This window comes from Cydia strobilella, chromosome 23 (assembly GCF_947568885.1).
Source record: "Cydia strobilella chromosome 23, ilCydStro3.1, whole genome shotgun sequence".
Classification (NCBI taxonomy): domain Eukaryota; kingdom Metazoa; phylum Arthropoda; class Insecta; order Lepidoptera; family Tortricidae; genus Cydia; species Cydia strobilella.
In genome coordinates this window covers 3,028,618-3,041,456 of record NC_086063.1, presented here as the reverse complement: position 1 = coordinate 3,041,456, position 12,839 = coordinate 3,028,618, and the positions used below count along the sequence as shown (strand labels likewise).

The window sequence follows — 12,839 nt, the reverse complement described above, 5'->3', positions numbered from 1 at the left end:
CATACATTAGAAAGGGACATCATGATTCGACCCTGAATCGCTGTCAAACTTCGGGTTTGTAGGAAGTGTCCTTTATGTACGGTCAAGGGCATAAATAATAGATTCATGAAATATACAAACATTAAACATAAACAGTAAACATTCCCAAAGTTTCTAAAATATGTGTACGGTTCTCTTACACCTTAGACAATAAAGTCGTGTTCACATATTTTTGAGCCATTTGTCTGGATCTATATTTTTGCCTTACGGTAGACTATTACTTATTCTGTGTTATGACAAGGTACGAAGTGGTACAGAGATCAAATTCCTTGAAGTTGCTTAGCGGGCGAGGTGTTCAAAATGACCTTTACACGCTCTTAAGTTTTAACAATAAAGTCACGTCAAGATCATTTTGAACACTCCGCCCGCTTAGCAACTTCTGCTGCTTACTACATTGGATACTGTGTTGTCTGTCGTTTACATTCCACGTAAAATAAGACAATAAGGTCATAAGGACTGTAAAGAAGGAATAAATACTTTTTCTATATTATTGTTTTATTTAAAGTTAACTTGTGACGGTATGTAAATTATATTCAGTGATGTATTTATATATTACTAAAACAATAATTCCTTTTCACTTTGTGATTTGTTATTTTAAGTTGTGCTATTTGCAGTGCATCTATCATCTAATTCCTCAGTAAGTCAAAAGAAAGCAACGGCAACGCAATAACAAACCTTGAAGTGGTTTCCCGAATGTTTGCGAAAATATTAGTACAAATCTGGCTTAGCTCTTGCTCTTATCGACTTGGACCCTCAAGTAAAACCGATTACGGCATTATTAAATACGTTAATTTGAATGTAAAATATCATCCGCCGGTTTACTAATACTAATATTTCTAAATTTAACTTCCAAGCCTTCCCGTTGCGGCGTACAAGCCATAATAGGTCCAACAAAATACTTGCTGGCTGCAGGAAATGGACAAAGCCTGAGTAAAGTCCAAGTTTCGTTGTCTATGGAATATTTGACGCACACGGCGTCGCGGAGGCGGGTGAGGCGGAGGTAGAATTTGTTGGGGTTACCAGGAAATATGCCTAAAACAAAAAATAGCAAAATGTGAAATTTAGGAGCTTTGTAATCTCGTAAATAGTGAACTCACGTATTGTATTGGATCCCATTCATTTCCCAACAAGCGCGATGTAATCTTTTTGTGAATTTAAATTACTTTTACATGGCTACATGCCTTCAAAATCATCTTCTTACATAGGTAAATCGGGGGGCGCCAAAATGGTAAATCAGAAAAAAAATTGTTTTAAAAGACGCGAGTGTGACGCGAGCCCAAAAAACGGTTCGTTTTGCTTTTGGGTAAAAAGCTTCATCGAAGGGCGCCAAAACCCGATTTCGCTCTACCCTGATCAAGGACTCGGGCCGGCACAGGTAAATAATTATATTCTGGCAAGAAAACTTTGTTGGGATCGAGTAGTTTTAAAGATAATACATACCAGTAGCCCAGTCTGAAACTCCGTTGGTAAGAACGCTGCCGATCATAGGCTGCCCGTCGTTATACTCAATGCCAGCCTTCAACCAATGGTGCTCATCTATGTAGATCATGAGACCCGCTTGATCGTAGAGAGTTGTGAAATTTGCTTCGACGCAAACCTGAAACGAGAGCAGTTTAAGATACGTGCATACTGTAAGGTGCATTTAACAAAATTAGCAAAGAAAAGCTTGTATTATATCACTTACACCGCTTAAGGTACCTTTCTACACGCAGGTGGTTTAAAAAATTGTTACCAATATTTTGAAATAATTCAAAATCATGGGACATCATGAAATATTATTTAAAACAGCAATGATATTTTTGTAAGGTTCACGAATTCAACATTTCTTATAAACAATCATCAGAATGTGAGACTGGGGGTGATGTGGGTAGTTTCCAAAGTAAACCTCGTGTAGGAGTGGTAGTGGCAGTAGAGAGGGAAAGAAAGCTAATGTTATAAAATTATGATTTACTTTACCTCTAAAGTGAAGTCATCTTTTATTTCTACTGCATACAGATGTCCGGTAGTAAAAGCGAAACCGTAAAAGGTTTTCTGCCAAAAGTCAGTTTTATTATCAGTGGAAAATTCAAGCACTTCCTTGTTAGCTTTCCAATGTTTCGGTTCATTGAGCCATTTGAAATCATTAAAGGAAACTTTACTAAAAGAGGATGACTCCATTACAGATAACTAAAGATTACTGGAGTGTAAATATTAAAAACACGTATATTTATATGAACCAGGGGGTACGTAATAAACAAGTACGTGGCAGGAAACGGACAGTAGGGTTAGATCAGCATGAAAGTGATTGGTCTACAAATATGTACATCATACGGTTTGTTTATCAGCGATTGTTGGTTTCAAGTAATTATATAGAAAGTCCTTGAGATGGAGTTTGCTGTGCATTTTCAAGCCCTTTAGTGAAGTGATCGTTATCAACGTCGTATTTACATTCCAACTTCAGAAACAGGATTACGTAACTTCGTAACTTTACTTCGAAATTTTAGCAGATATTCAAGAAAGTAATATGGCAACACCAACAACGTCAAAGTTTTTTTTACACTCAACCCAAACCAATGAAACCAACCACGCAGATTCAAAATGGCCTCACTTCCGTCAAGTGCACACCGGCGTCATGGGCTCGCGTGGTTTATGAAGAAAATAAAGTTTATTTTTGTGTATAGATAGTCAAAAATAATATAACATTGGATTTTTAATAATAAGTTCCTGAGCTTCAATATGGGCAAACCAGGTAAGATATTTTTTACATCTTCGCTTTGACATGTATGATCGATTTTTGCGTCCAGTTAACTATGAAACTGTCACGTTTTTATGTTTATTCCGAATTTTATTGTATCAATTTATATGTTTTTACACCTAAAACAGTTTATATTTAATACTTACACTGTAACTTCTGATTTACTATGAAATATCACATGCGGTATTTTAGGTTAGGTATGGATTATGTTCGCAGCATTTCTTTGATTTTTCTTATAAAATAACCACAAGGTGGTCCACGTTGGCTTTAACTACATCTTTATTATGGTAACTGTTTTATTACGATGTTATTTCTATTCTTTATTCAGTTATTTCTTTAACCCCACGTGTAGGCTGAGGCGTCTTATCGCCCATACAAGCATACATAACCTCATTTTCCAGTTTGGGAACAACTGATATAACACCCATGCCTACACATGTGGTATGCATGTGGTGGTCTTATTTCAGTAATTTTAGTTCAATATTTCTTTCATTCCATCTATGTTATCCTATGAAATATTTTTTTTAATTTAAAAGTAGGTATAATATAATGATATTTTTGATACTTTTAGCTATGCTGATTATTTTAATACAAGTATGAGAACTATGTGATTTAGTTCTATTTACATCCATTGATTTGTTGAGGTCTATAATTATTAAGCGAGGTTTAGACTAGCAAGAACTTGCATGCAATTTACGTTACATTGCCGACTACTAAGGTAAACTGCATTCAAACTGTTTATCAGATACCGCAATGTAATGAAAATTGCATGCAAGTTCTTGCTAGTCTAAACCTCGTTTTATAGCTCCAGTAAAAACTATACATTTTAACAAAGCATATATTATCAAACTTTCTCTTCATTTAACTTGACCATTTCATTAAGGTCAAATTTTGCTTTATGTTTTCCTCAAGCTTAAAATTTAATAATCCTTGTTATCTACATTTAAGGCTGCCATCCATCCAGACTTCCTAAATTTGCTCTAGATTGGAGCCTGTCGGGACAATAAAAAAAAAAAAAAGAAATATTAAACCAAGTCTAAAGAATTAAGCCATTGTAATTAAAGTAAATGTAAACATGAAATAAATAGCGACCAAGTGCGAGTCGGACTCACGCACTAATGGTTCCGTACCATTACGCAAAAAAACGCCAAAAAATCACGTTTGTTGTATGGGAGCCCCATTTAAATATTTATTTTATTCTGTTTTTAGTATTTGTTGTTATAGCGGCAACAGAAATACATCATCTGTAAAAATTTCAAATGTCTAGACATAGACAGGCGGACAGACAGACAGACGGTCAGTGGAGTCTTAGTAATAGGGTCCCGTTTTTACCCTTTGGGTACAGAACCCTAAAAAAGAAAGAAATGTTTAACCAAGTCTTATAATTAAGCCATTGTAAATAAAATAACAAATAACATCGGATAAAAATGACTGAACATTTAGCACCATTTATAAATTGGTAATACACTTAGCTGTCAACACATATTGCGATGACAAAAATGATGATCAGTGGTCCCTCTAACCTGACCTATTCGTGAAGACTATATCCACTTACCCACTTCTGATCACCGCACTGAACTCCACTTTTAACCATATACTGGACATCACTACAACACCCGACATGTTTCAGAGTTCAACGGAGGCCGTGGCGGCGGGCGCGGTGGTTTTGGCGGCGGACGGGGCCGCGGGGGATTTGGGGGTAGAGGAGGTTTTGGAGGTCGCGGCGGCGGCGGCGGGGGTGGCGGCCGCGGGGGATTTGAGAAGAGGGGCGGCGGTAGAGGGTTTGGCAGAGGAGGAGGAGGAGGTGGTGGTAAGAATTTTTTACATATTTTAATATGTATGAGGCTTCCCTCGTGTGTGCATCATCATGCACAAAGTTAAGTGCAAATGGCGCTGCACTCGTAGAGGCTCCAGCTGCTGGTAGTGTTTAAATTTAAGTTTTCATTTAAAAATAAACTAGGTTTTGTTTATGGAATGTGAATATGATGGCAATTGAGTTGAAGATATACCATAGAAATAAACAACAGTTGGACCCTCTCCAAGTATTGACAATATTGACATCAATTTAATCTCCAAAGATACTATTTTTTTTTTTTTTTTTTTACGATAAAATGTGATTTATTTTCTATTAAAACAATAAAGTGAGCTAAAAACATAATGACCTAAACTATTTTGATACTATTTTGTATGTTCCAAATACTATGTCAGTAACAACCAGTAATATTTAATATTTAGCATCATTATTTTATTATTTTACTAATTTTCTAAACGAACTTGACATTTAACGTTGCATAAACGTCGATAAAATATAAAGTTATAATTATAGATTTTATTGCTATTTGTATGAGATGCATGTAATTTTACCTAGACTTAAGAAAATTGAGTGCCCTGACAGGGTGTCATGTACCTACCATCCTCAAACTGTAACACCTAATGTATTATGAACATGACTGCAATACAATAAAGAATAAAAAATGTTACCATTCAGTGCAAGTCCGAACCTACCTATGACCTACTGCAGAAATCGAACTTTTGCTAAAAGCCTCTATCATGCATATTCAAGCATAAGAGAGGCAGACAGATAAATGATCAAAGTTGTATGTTGAAGGTCCTCAGTTAGAGAAAGCATATCAAAACATGAGATGAGACCTATTTACTAGGATAGGACACAAAATGATGATCAGTGGTCCCTCTAACCTGACCTATTCGTGAAGACTATGTCCACTTACCCACTTCTGATGCTGCAACTCTTAACTGTCAGTATCTCATCATTTTCCTGTTCTGATTATTGTTTGGTGTTGGCAGGCCGTGGTCGCGGCGGTGGCGGTAGAGGAGGCGGTGGCTTCAAGGGAGGCAAGCAAGTTGTCATTGAGCCACACAGGTTTGTTAATAATTAACTACTTATGTGACAGTAAAGGCAGAATTCCACCTGTGTGCGTCACTGAGCACCACAAGCATGTAAAATAAAATAGATAAAATAGCCTTTTATTTCAGACATTTACAATGATATTATTATTAAAGCTTTATTTGTTTTACAGTCAGGTTATTATTACAGGCTCGAACGATATTGGACTAATATTATTAGTGTGTTGCTACTTAAACTCATACGATTTGACAGTTCGTGGACTAATAATATTAGTATAATACCTTTCGAAAAATGGGCCCCTGCTGGGCGAAAGCATTTACAATAGACAGGTTGAAATATCATTATCATTTTTGTACATATATTTTAGTAATCTTTAATCTATAATATCACACTTCTTTGTCTTTTGTCTGTTTGCCAATTGGCAAAGGCCTCCAACCTTTTCCTTTCTTTTCTATCCTGAGGTACTGTTCCAAGTTGTTCCAGTCACTTGGCGTATATCATCGTCTCACCTTTTCAAGGGTCAGCAGTGTCAGCACAAGCATATTCAGTAGAAAAATATTTGTGCCAGTAGCCGGGTCCACACAAATCGAGCATAAGCGCGAGGCGACTTCCTCGCGCACAAAACGGCCAGTGTGGACGTGCCTCGGCCGAGGCGCGCGTGTTGTATCACTTGTATCGACATTTTTAGACGTGATCGCGCGCGCCGCCTCGGCCCAGGCACGTCTACACTGGCCGTTTTGTGCGCGAGAAAATTGCCTCGCGCGTATGCTCGCTCTGTGTGGACCCGGCTAGTGCCACACTGCCGCACTCTGGTGGAATTCCGCCGTGAGGCTAACAAAACTGGTTGTGCAGACAAATAATTAGGTTTTGCTAAGATCTACTGATATCTAGAATCAGGAAGAGTATATTGACAGTTGTTTGAAATTGTTATCTGATGAAAATTTTCTATTTCTTTTTAATGGACGCACGAGACTAATAAGTCTCCACACTTACAGTTACTTGTTAACTTTGAAATGATGTTTTCTACAAAACTTTCGTTCTTCTGAAAGCGAATGCTTGAAGCAACTTTTGTATCTGATCAACTACAAACCACAATATTCTCAAGACTCCATCTTTTCTTTTTGTTGATCGTCTTTTACTTTTCTTAGACACGCTGGAGTATTCATCGCCAGAGGCAAAGAGGATGCGCTAGTGACCAAAAATCTTGTGCCGGGGTCAGAAGTTTATGGAGAAAAGAGGATATCTGTGGAGGTTTGTATATTTATTATGTTAACCTTGAACTTTAATCTGGCTTTTGTAGAAGAATAAAACAGCCTTGAAATTATTAGTTTTAGTTACGGACATTGATATTCTATACGTATTCAGTAGTAAGTACACAATCTCACAGGAAAAATGGTCATGAGTAAATAGTTATTTCGCAATATAATACTCTTGTTTTTTATGGCCATTGCAGAAGCTCTGGCCCTTTGACTAGATTTATCAATTTCAATTCAATTTCAATTTATTTAAAACAAAATGCAATTTACAGGACTAGCCTAAGTCATTACATAATGTGTTAAAGCTATTTTATCTTTTTCTTCTTGCTCCTCGCGTTATCCCGGCATTTTGCCACGGCTCATGGGAGCTTGGGGTCCGCTTGACAACTAATCCCAAGAATTGACGTAGGTACTAGTTTTTACGAAAGCGACTGCCATCTGACCTTTCAAGAGGGAAACTAGGCCTTATTGGGTTTATTTAGTCCGGTTTCCTCACATTCCTTCACCGAAAAGGAACTGGTGAATATAAAATTATATTTCGTACATAAGTTCCGAAAAACTCATTGGTACGAGCCGGGGTTTGAAGCCACGACCTCCGGATTGAAAGTCACACGCTCTTACCGCTAGGCCACCAGCGCTTCTATTTTATCTTTTTGCAATGTAATATTTTTATCTACTTTACTAGTTACTGAACCAACGTGATGATTAGTGGTCCCTCTAACCTGACCTATTCGTGAAGACTATATCCACTTACCCACTTCTGATTCTCCCACCAACCCCCTACTTATTTCCCCCTAATTTATATCCACTAACTAAGAACTTCTTTGCAGACCGACGGAGAAAAGGTGGAATACAGAGTATGGAACCCGTTCAGGTCAAAGTTGGCAGCGGCCATCATGGGCGGTGTGGATGCTATACACATGCCTCCGGGCTCCAGGGTGCTGTATCTTGGAGCTGCTAGTGGAACTACTGTCAGTCATGTATCTGATGTTGTTGGACCGGTAAGTTGATGGCATAGTTTGGGGGTATTTTCTTGTTGAAATTCAGTTAGCATGATTAACTTTACACATTGAAAAGCTTTGAAAGTAATCTGTATAAAAGCAATGTAACCTTAGAAGAATAAGATAATATAACATTTAATTTAGAAAATTTGATTGAAGTAAAAGTTTCTCTAAGAATTGGTTTCTACTGAAATATGTGTGCATAAAGTGAAACGATTTATTATTATTTATTAACGATTCATAGCATTTATTGCAGCCATAGTTTGTACGTTATTCTTATAAATCTAATTAGGGTTCCGTACCCAAAGGGTAAAAACGAGACTATTACTAAGACTCCTCTGTCCGTCTGTCTGTCACCAGGCTGTAACCATGATAGCTAGACAGTTGACATTTTCACAGATGATGTATTTCTGTTTCCGCTATAACAACAAATACTAAAAAGTACGGAACCCTCTGTGGGCGAGTCCGACTCGCACTTGTCCGGTTTTATTTTAGTTTCACTTATACATTTTGGAAACTGTTTTTTTTTTTCTTTTCAAAATTGAGTTACAGTACAGCTAAGTACGTAACTAATATTCATTTTATGCTATTTAAAATCAAACTAAATTCTTAATGATGATTAGTGGTCCCTCTAACCTGACCTATTCGTGAAGACTATGTCCACTTACCCACTTCTGATAACCCTCAACCATACAAAGCTTCACCTGCTTACTTCGCAAACTGAACCCTATTTCTATTACAGGAGGGTCTGGTGTACGCTGTGGAGTTCTCCCACCGATCTGGACGTGATCTTATCAATGTGGCAAAGAAGAGGACAAATATTATACCTATCATTGAAGATGCCAGGCACCCGCTTAAATACAGGTTGGTTATGGAAACAATTAAATACAAGTTTAGTATGAAAAAAAAGAAAAAAAAATGCTACAGTAGTACAAAAGACTTTAGGATCAACGGCTATTAAAGTATATAGCGTTGTAATAATGCTCTGCTCCCACATTGGCTGTTATTAAATGTAATACAGGTTAGAAAAAAATAATGGGGCCCGGAGGGAAAGTGCCTTAAAACCTTAAGTTAGCTCATTTTACTCCAAGGATGTTTCCTTAATTTTCTTCTTTAATTTTTTTAAACTGCATTCAAAGATTCCAAAAAATAGTTGATTCCTTTAAGTAAAATGATTTTATTCAATGCATTTTTAAACAATAATTTATAAACTGTAATAGATGTCATATATTAAAGAAAAAGTGACGAAGCCCTCCAGTGGTGAAGGCCGGATTCGAACCGGCGTCTTTACCTATCGCGGCTAACGCCATGAACCCCTAGGCCACCCCGCCACGGCGGTGCCCGTCCGAATTTCTCGACTATATGCCATCTTAGTAAGACTAGGCGTCTTTGACCAACTCTAAATAATAATAATTTATACTTTAGTGTTGCAAATGAAAATGACAATATAAGGATACTTGTTTTCATTGCTAAGTCAAATGTGTTCGACTAAAGAGTTGTTAATTATGAAAAGAATTAAAATTAAATCTGAGTAATCTGACTAAATGATGATTTCGTTCTTCTAAATCTTTCATGTTGATACATTGAACTCTCTCTCTGATTGCACAGCAGCAGCACATCACTTAGTTTTCACAACATATCGGCCACATCACTAACACATACACGTCCATATTTCAGAATGCTGGTGGGCATGGTGGACACGATATTCGCGGACGTGGCTCAGCCCGACCAGGCGAGGATCGTCAGTCTGAACGCGCAACACTTTTTGAAGAACGGAGGACATTTTGTTATTTCCATCAAGGTATGTCTATTGATATTTTAAGTTTTTTAGGAATCTTGGGAAAATCAGTCTAAATCTAATAAGGCCTAAAGTGGTGTTAAATAGAACAGACAAATAATGTAAACAAATATGACGATTTTGTTAGCATTTGTGAACATATTTTAGTACCTATGATACATTTTAATATAGTATACATATGTAATAATAAAAATCAAAATCAGAAAAATCAAAATTTATTTATTTGTAAACAGGTTAAATGTGACGTTTTCAACCAAAAGGTACCACATTGTCGCTTGTCTATAAGGATGATTTCTAATTGAAGCTATATGGAAATAGCGCCTTACTGACAAGCGACAATAAGTACCCTTTTGGTTGAAAATGGCACATATAGATCTTATACAATAATTTATGTTTCACTATGTTTTGTCATTTGGCATACAAATATAATTTAAAAAAAAGTATGATTTGTATGTAAATTGACCACAACTGTCATTCTATTATTTGGGATATAAAACAGAATACAACCGGAATACAAAAGAAAGTGCTGATGATGATTGTAAATTGTAATGTTACAAATGTAACATCCCGAGAAATGTTAAAATTTTAATCTTATGATGAAAACTAAACGCTAAATCTTTCATGTTGATAAAGAACTCTCTCACTGAGGATTCCACTTTCCTTATTCTCACTTCTCCTAACTTCTCTAGCACCTCACTAACTTTTTTCTATTTCTCAGGCCTCCTGTATCGACTCGACGGCCCAACCCGAAGCCGTGTTCGCGGCCGAAGTGAAGAAATTACAAGCTGACAAACTGAAACCCCAAGAACAGCTGACATTAGAACCTTACGAGCGAGACCACGCGGTCGTCATCGGGGTTTTTAGACCACCAGCCAAGAAAGACAAATAGATTACTTGACTATCAAAAGCTAGATTTTTAGGATTACGTCAATATGAATTTATAGACCGCGAGCTACGAACACATTTTAATTACCAATAGCCTCCCGGGCTCCTGAAATGGTTAAGGGCGATGCGTAATGAATTCTAGTGGATGTCCGCTGCCTCCTTTAGTTGGTTGAGGAATGGCAGACACCGAAACATTGATTTAAAAAAATCGTCAGCCGGTTGTATCGCGGTGGAAAGAGCGTCAGCTGGTCGCATGAATTTTTATGATAGTGATTCAAAGTCATGCAACGTTTATTGAAACGCCTGATGGCATGCTGCATACTTTGCGGACAATGGTAAAGCGCAATTTTTTTACATGGTCATGTGATCAGCTGACGGACTTCCCACCGCAATAAAACCGGCTGCCTATTTTTTTAATTCATGATAGTATCTAAACTATCATCTGACGAAGTATCAACCAGGAGGCAATGATTAACGATATATGCTCCCGGCTCGCGGTCTATTAAGGCTAATATACCGTGCCTAATACTTTTCTGTTATATTAAATAACAGGGAACACCCAATAATTCCGAAATATGTTTTTCCGAATTTCATAAGCACGATTTTCATAATCCCGATTTTTATAAGTCCGAAATATCAAAATTACGATTTTTAAAAACACGATGGAAGAAAATCACGAATGTGCTATTTCCGAAAAATTTAAATCCAATTGTCATTTTACCGAAAGCTTAGTTCCGATTTAACACTTTTCCGAAAAAATGTTTTTCCGAATTCTTAAATTCCGTAAAACCATTGTCCGATCAGAAATAAAATAATTCGGAATTCAGAAATTCGGTCTTATGTAAGGTCGGAAAAATGAAATTCGTGATATTAAAATGAAGACGCGTTTCGTTTGAGTAATTCGGTCTTTTATAAGGTCGGAAAAATGAAATTAGTGATATTCAAATGAGGACTCACGTTTTAGTAATTATTACGGGTGCCTGTCGTGCCGCATCACGTTAAATTCGCCATAAAATATTTTTGGCATAAAAATTCGGCATAAATAAATTCGGATTCGGAGATTCGACCTCCAAGAAAACCAAGAAAGTGGGGGTTAGGTTAGGTTAGAACGGCGACCCCCACTAAAAATAATTGTTTTTAGAGAAGTAGAAGGAAGAACATCAATTCGGAATCAAAAAATTCGGAATAATGGCAATTCGGAATTCGTGATTTCAAAAATCGTAAATATAAAATTCGGCGTTTTTCACTGTCGGAATTGTTATAATCGGAATTTAAAATTTCGAAATAATGGCAATTCGGAATTCGTGATTTCAAAAATCGTAATTGTTAAATTTCGGTGTTTGTCACTATCGGAATTGTTATAATCGGAATTATCTGGTTCGGAATTTACAAAATTCGGCTTTTCGGAAATATAAATCTTCGTGATTTTCATCATTCGTAATTACGACAGTCGGAATTTTGATAGGTCGAGCATTTAAAAATCGGTATTCTGAAATTCGGCATAACATTTTTCGGAATTATGTAGTGTACCCAGCTTTCACACATGTAAGATTCCTGTTTGTCATTGTGTTGCTATTAAAAAGATATATGAAGTTGAAAAGTATTTGATATACTGCCGATATGTCATGTTTTAGTATAAGTATAATGTTAAGTAAGTTTTATTGGCATACGTGAGATGTATGTGTAAGTTTTAAGAGAATGATAAAATATAAATGATGGTGCGAATGACAAATACTGTTTTATTTTGTATCTTAACCATAACTAGATATAAATTTGATCTCGTGTTTAGCACTGTCTATTCCTATTCATACCCAGCCTCTAGTGAAAACGAGGGATAAAAAAATCTCTCCAAATCGGAATAAATCCACATCACTGGGGACAACGCAAATTAATTGCCAATGATTTCTTCAGAAAGAGTCGATTAGGTCTGTTCATGAAGCACACGTAAGTATTTTGTGCGTTTTGTAAACTAAATATTAAAAACCTGATTCTCACATCCTGGTGTTTTTAGGTTCTTTCAACTGAGAATCACTAGCATATTCAATCCTGATGATAAAAAAAGTCCCAAAAAGTATGAAAATTGTACATTCCATTACGCTACGTACTACCACTTGTGTTTTTTTTTTACATTAAAACGTGACGTAATGCTGCAGGCTCCTGGTTCCCGATATTCAAACTGCCCTTTTCAGTGGCAAACTAAACTGCTCTTGTCAGAGCAACTTCACACGTTTCTCTGCTTAACCGCGGAGTATGTCAATCG

The 12,839-nt window shown here is 36.7% G+C and overlaps 2 protein-coding genes across 3 annotated transcripts; one reads left to right on the top strand and one right to left on the bottom strand.

The window, feature by feature from the left end:
- Positions 1-690: 690 nt before the first annotated feature.
- Positions 691-2,230, bottom strand: LOC134751734 (uncharacterized). The gene is made up of 3 exons (XM_063687178.1): positions 1,996-2,230; positions 1,480-1,636; positions 691-1,071 (listed from the first exon to the last, which is right to left on the bottom strand). Exons 1-3 carry the CDS (start codon positions 2,194-2,196, stop codon positions 827-829), a joined length of 603 nt encoding a protein of 200 aa, XP_063543248.1. The 5' UTR covers positions 2,197-2,230; the 3' UTR covers positions 691-826.
- Positions 2,231-2,607: 377 nt separating this feature from the next.
- LOC134751723 (rRNA 2'-O-methyltransferase fibrillarin) lies at positions 2,608-12,311 on the top strand. Of its 2 annotated transcripts, none has more exons than XM_063687168.1 (8): positions 2,608-2,767; positions 4,404-4,580; positions 5,579-5,654; positions 6,788-6,890; positions 7,726-7,896; positions 8,639-8,760; positions 9,574-9,697; positions 10,413-12,311. In XM_063687168.1, exons 1-8 carry the CDS (start codon positions 2,755-2,757, stop codon positions 10,581-10,583), a joined length of 957 nt encoding a protein of 318 aa, XP_063543238.1. In that variant the 5' UTR covers positions 2,608-2,754; the 3' UTR covers positions 10,584-12,311. The 2 variants fall into 2 exon arrangements, with proteins under 2 accessions (XP_063543238.1, XP_063543237.1); XM_063687167.1 differs by having other exon boundaries at positions 4,404-4,583.
- The last annotated feature ends 528 nt before the right edge of the window (positions 12,312-12,839 follow it).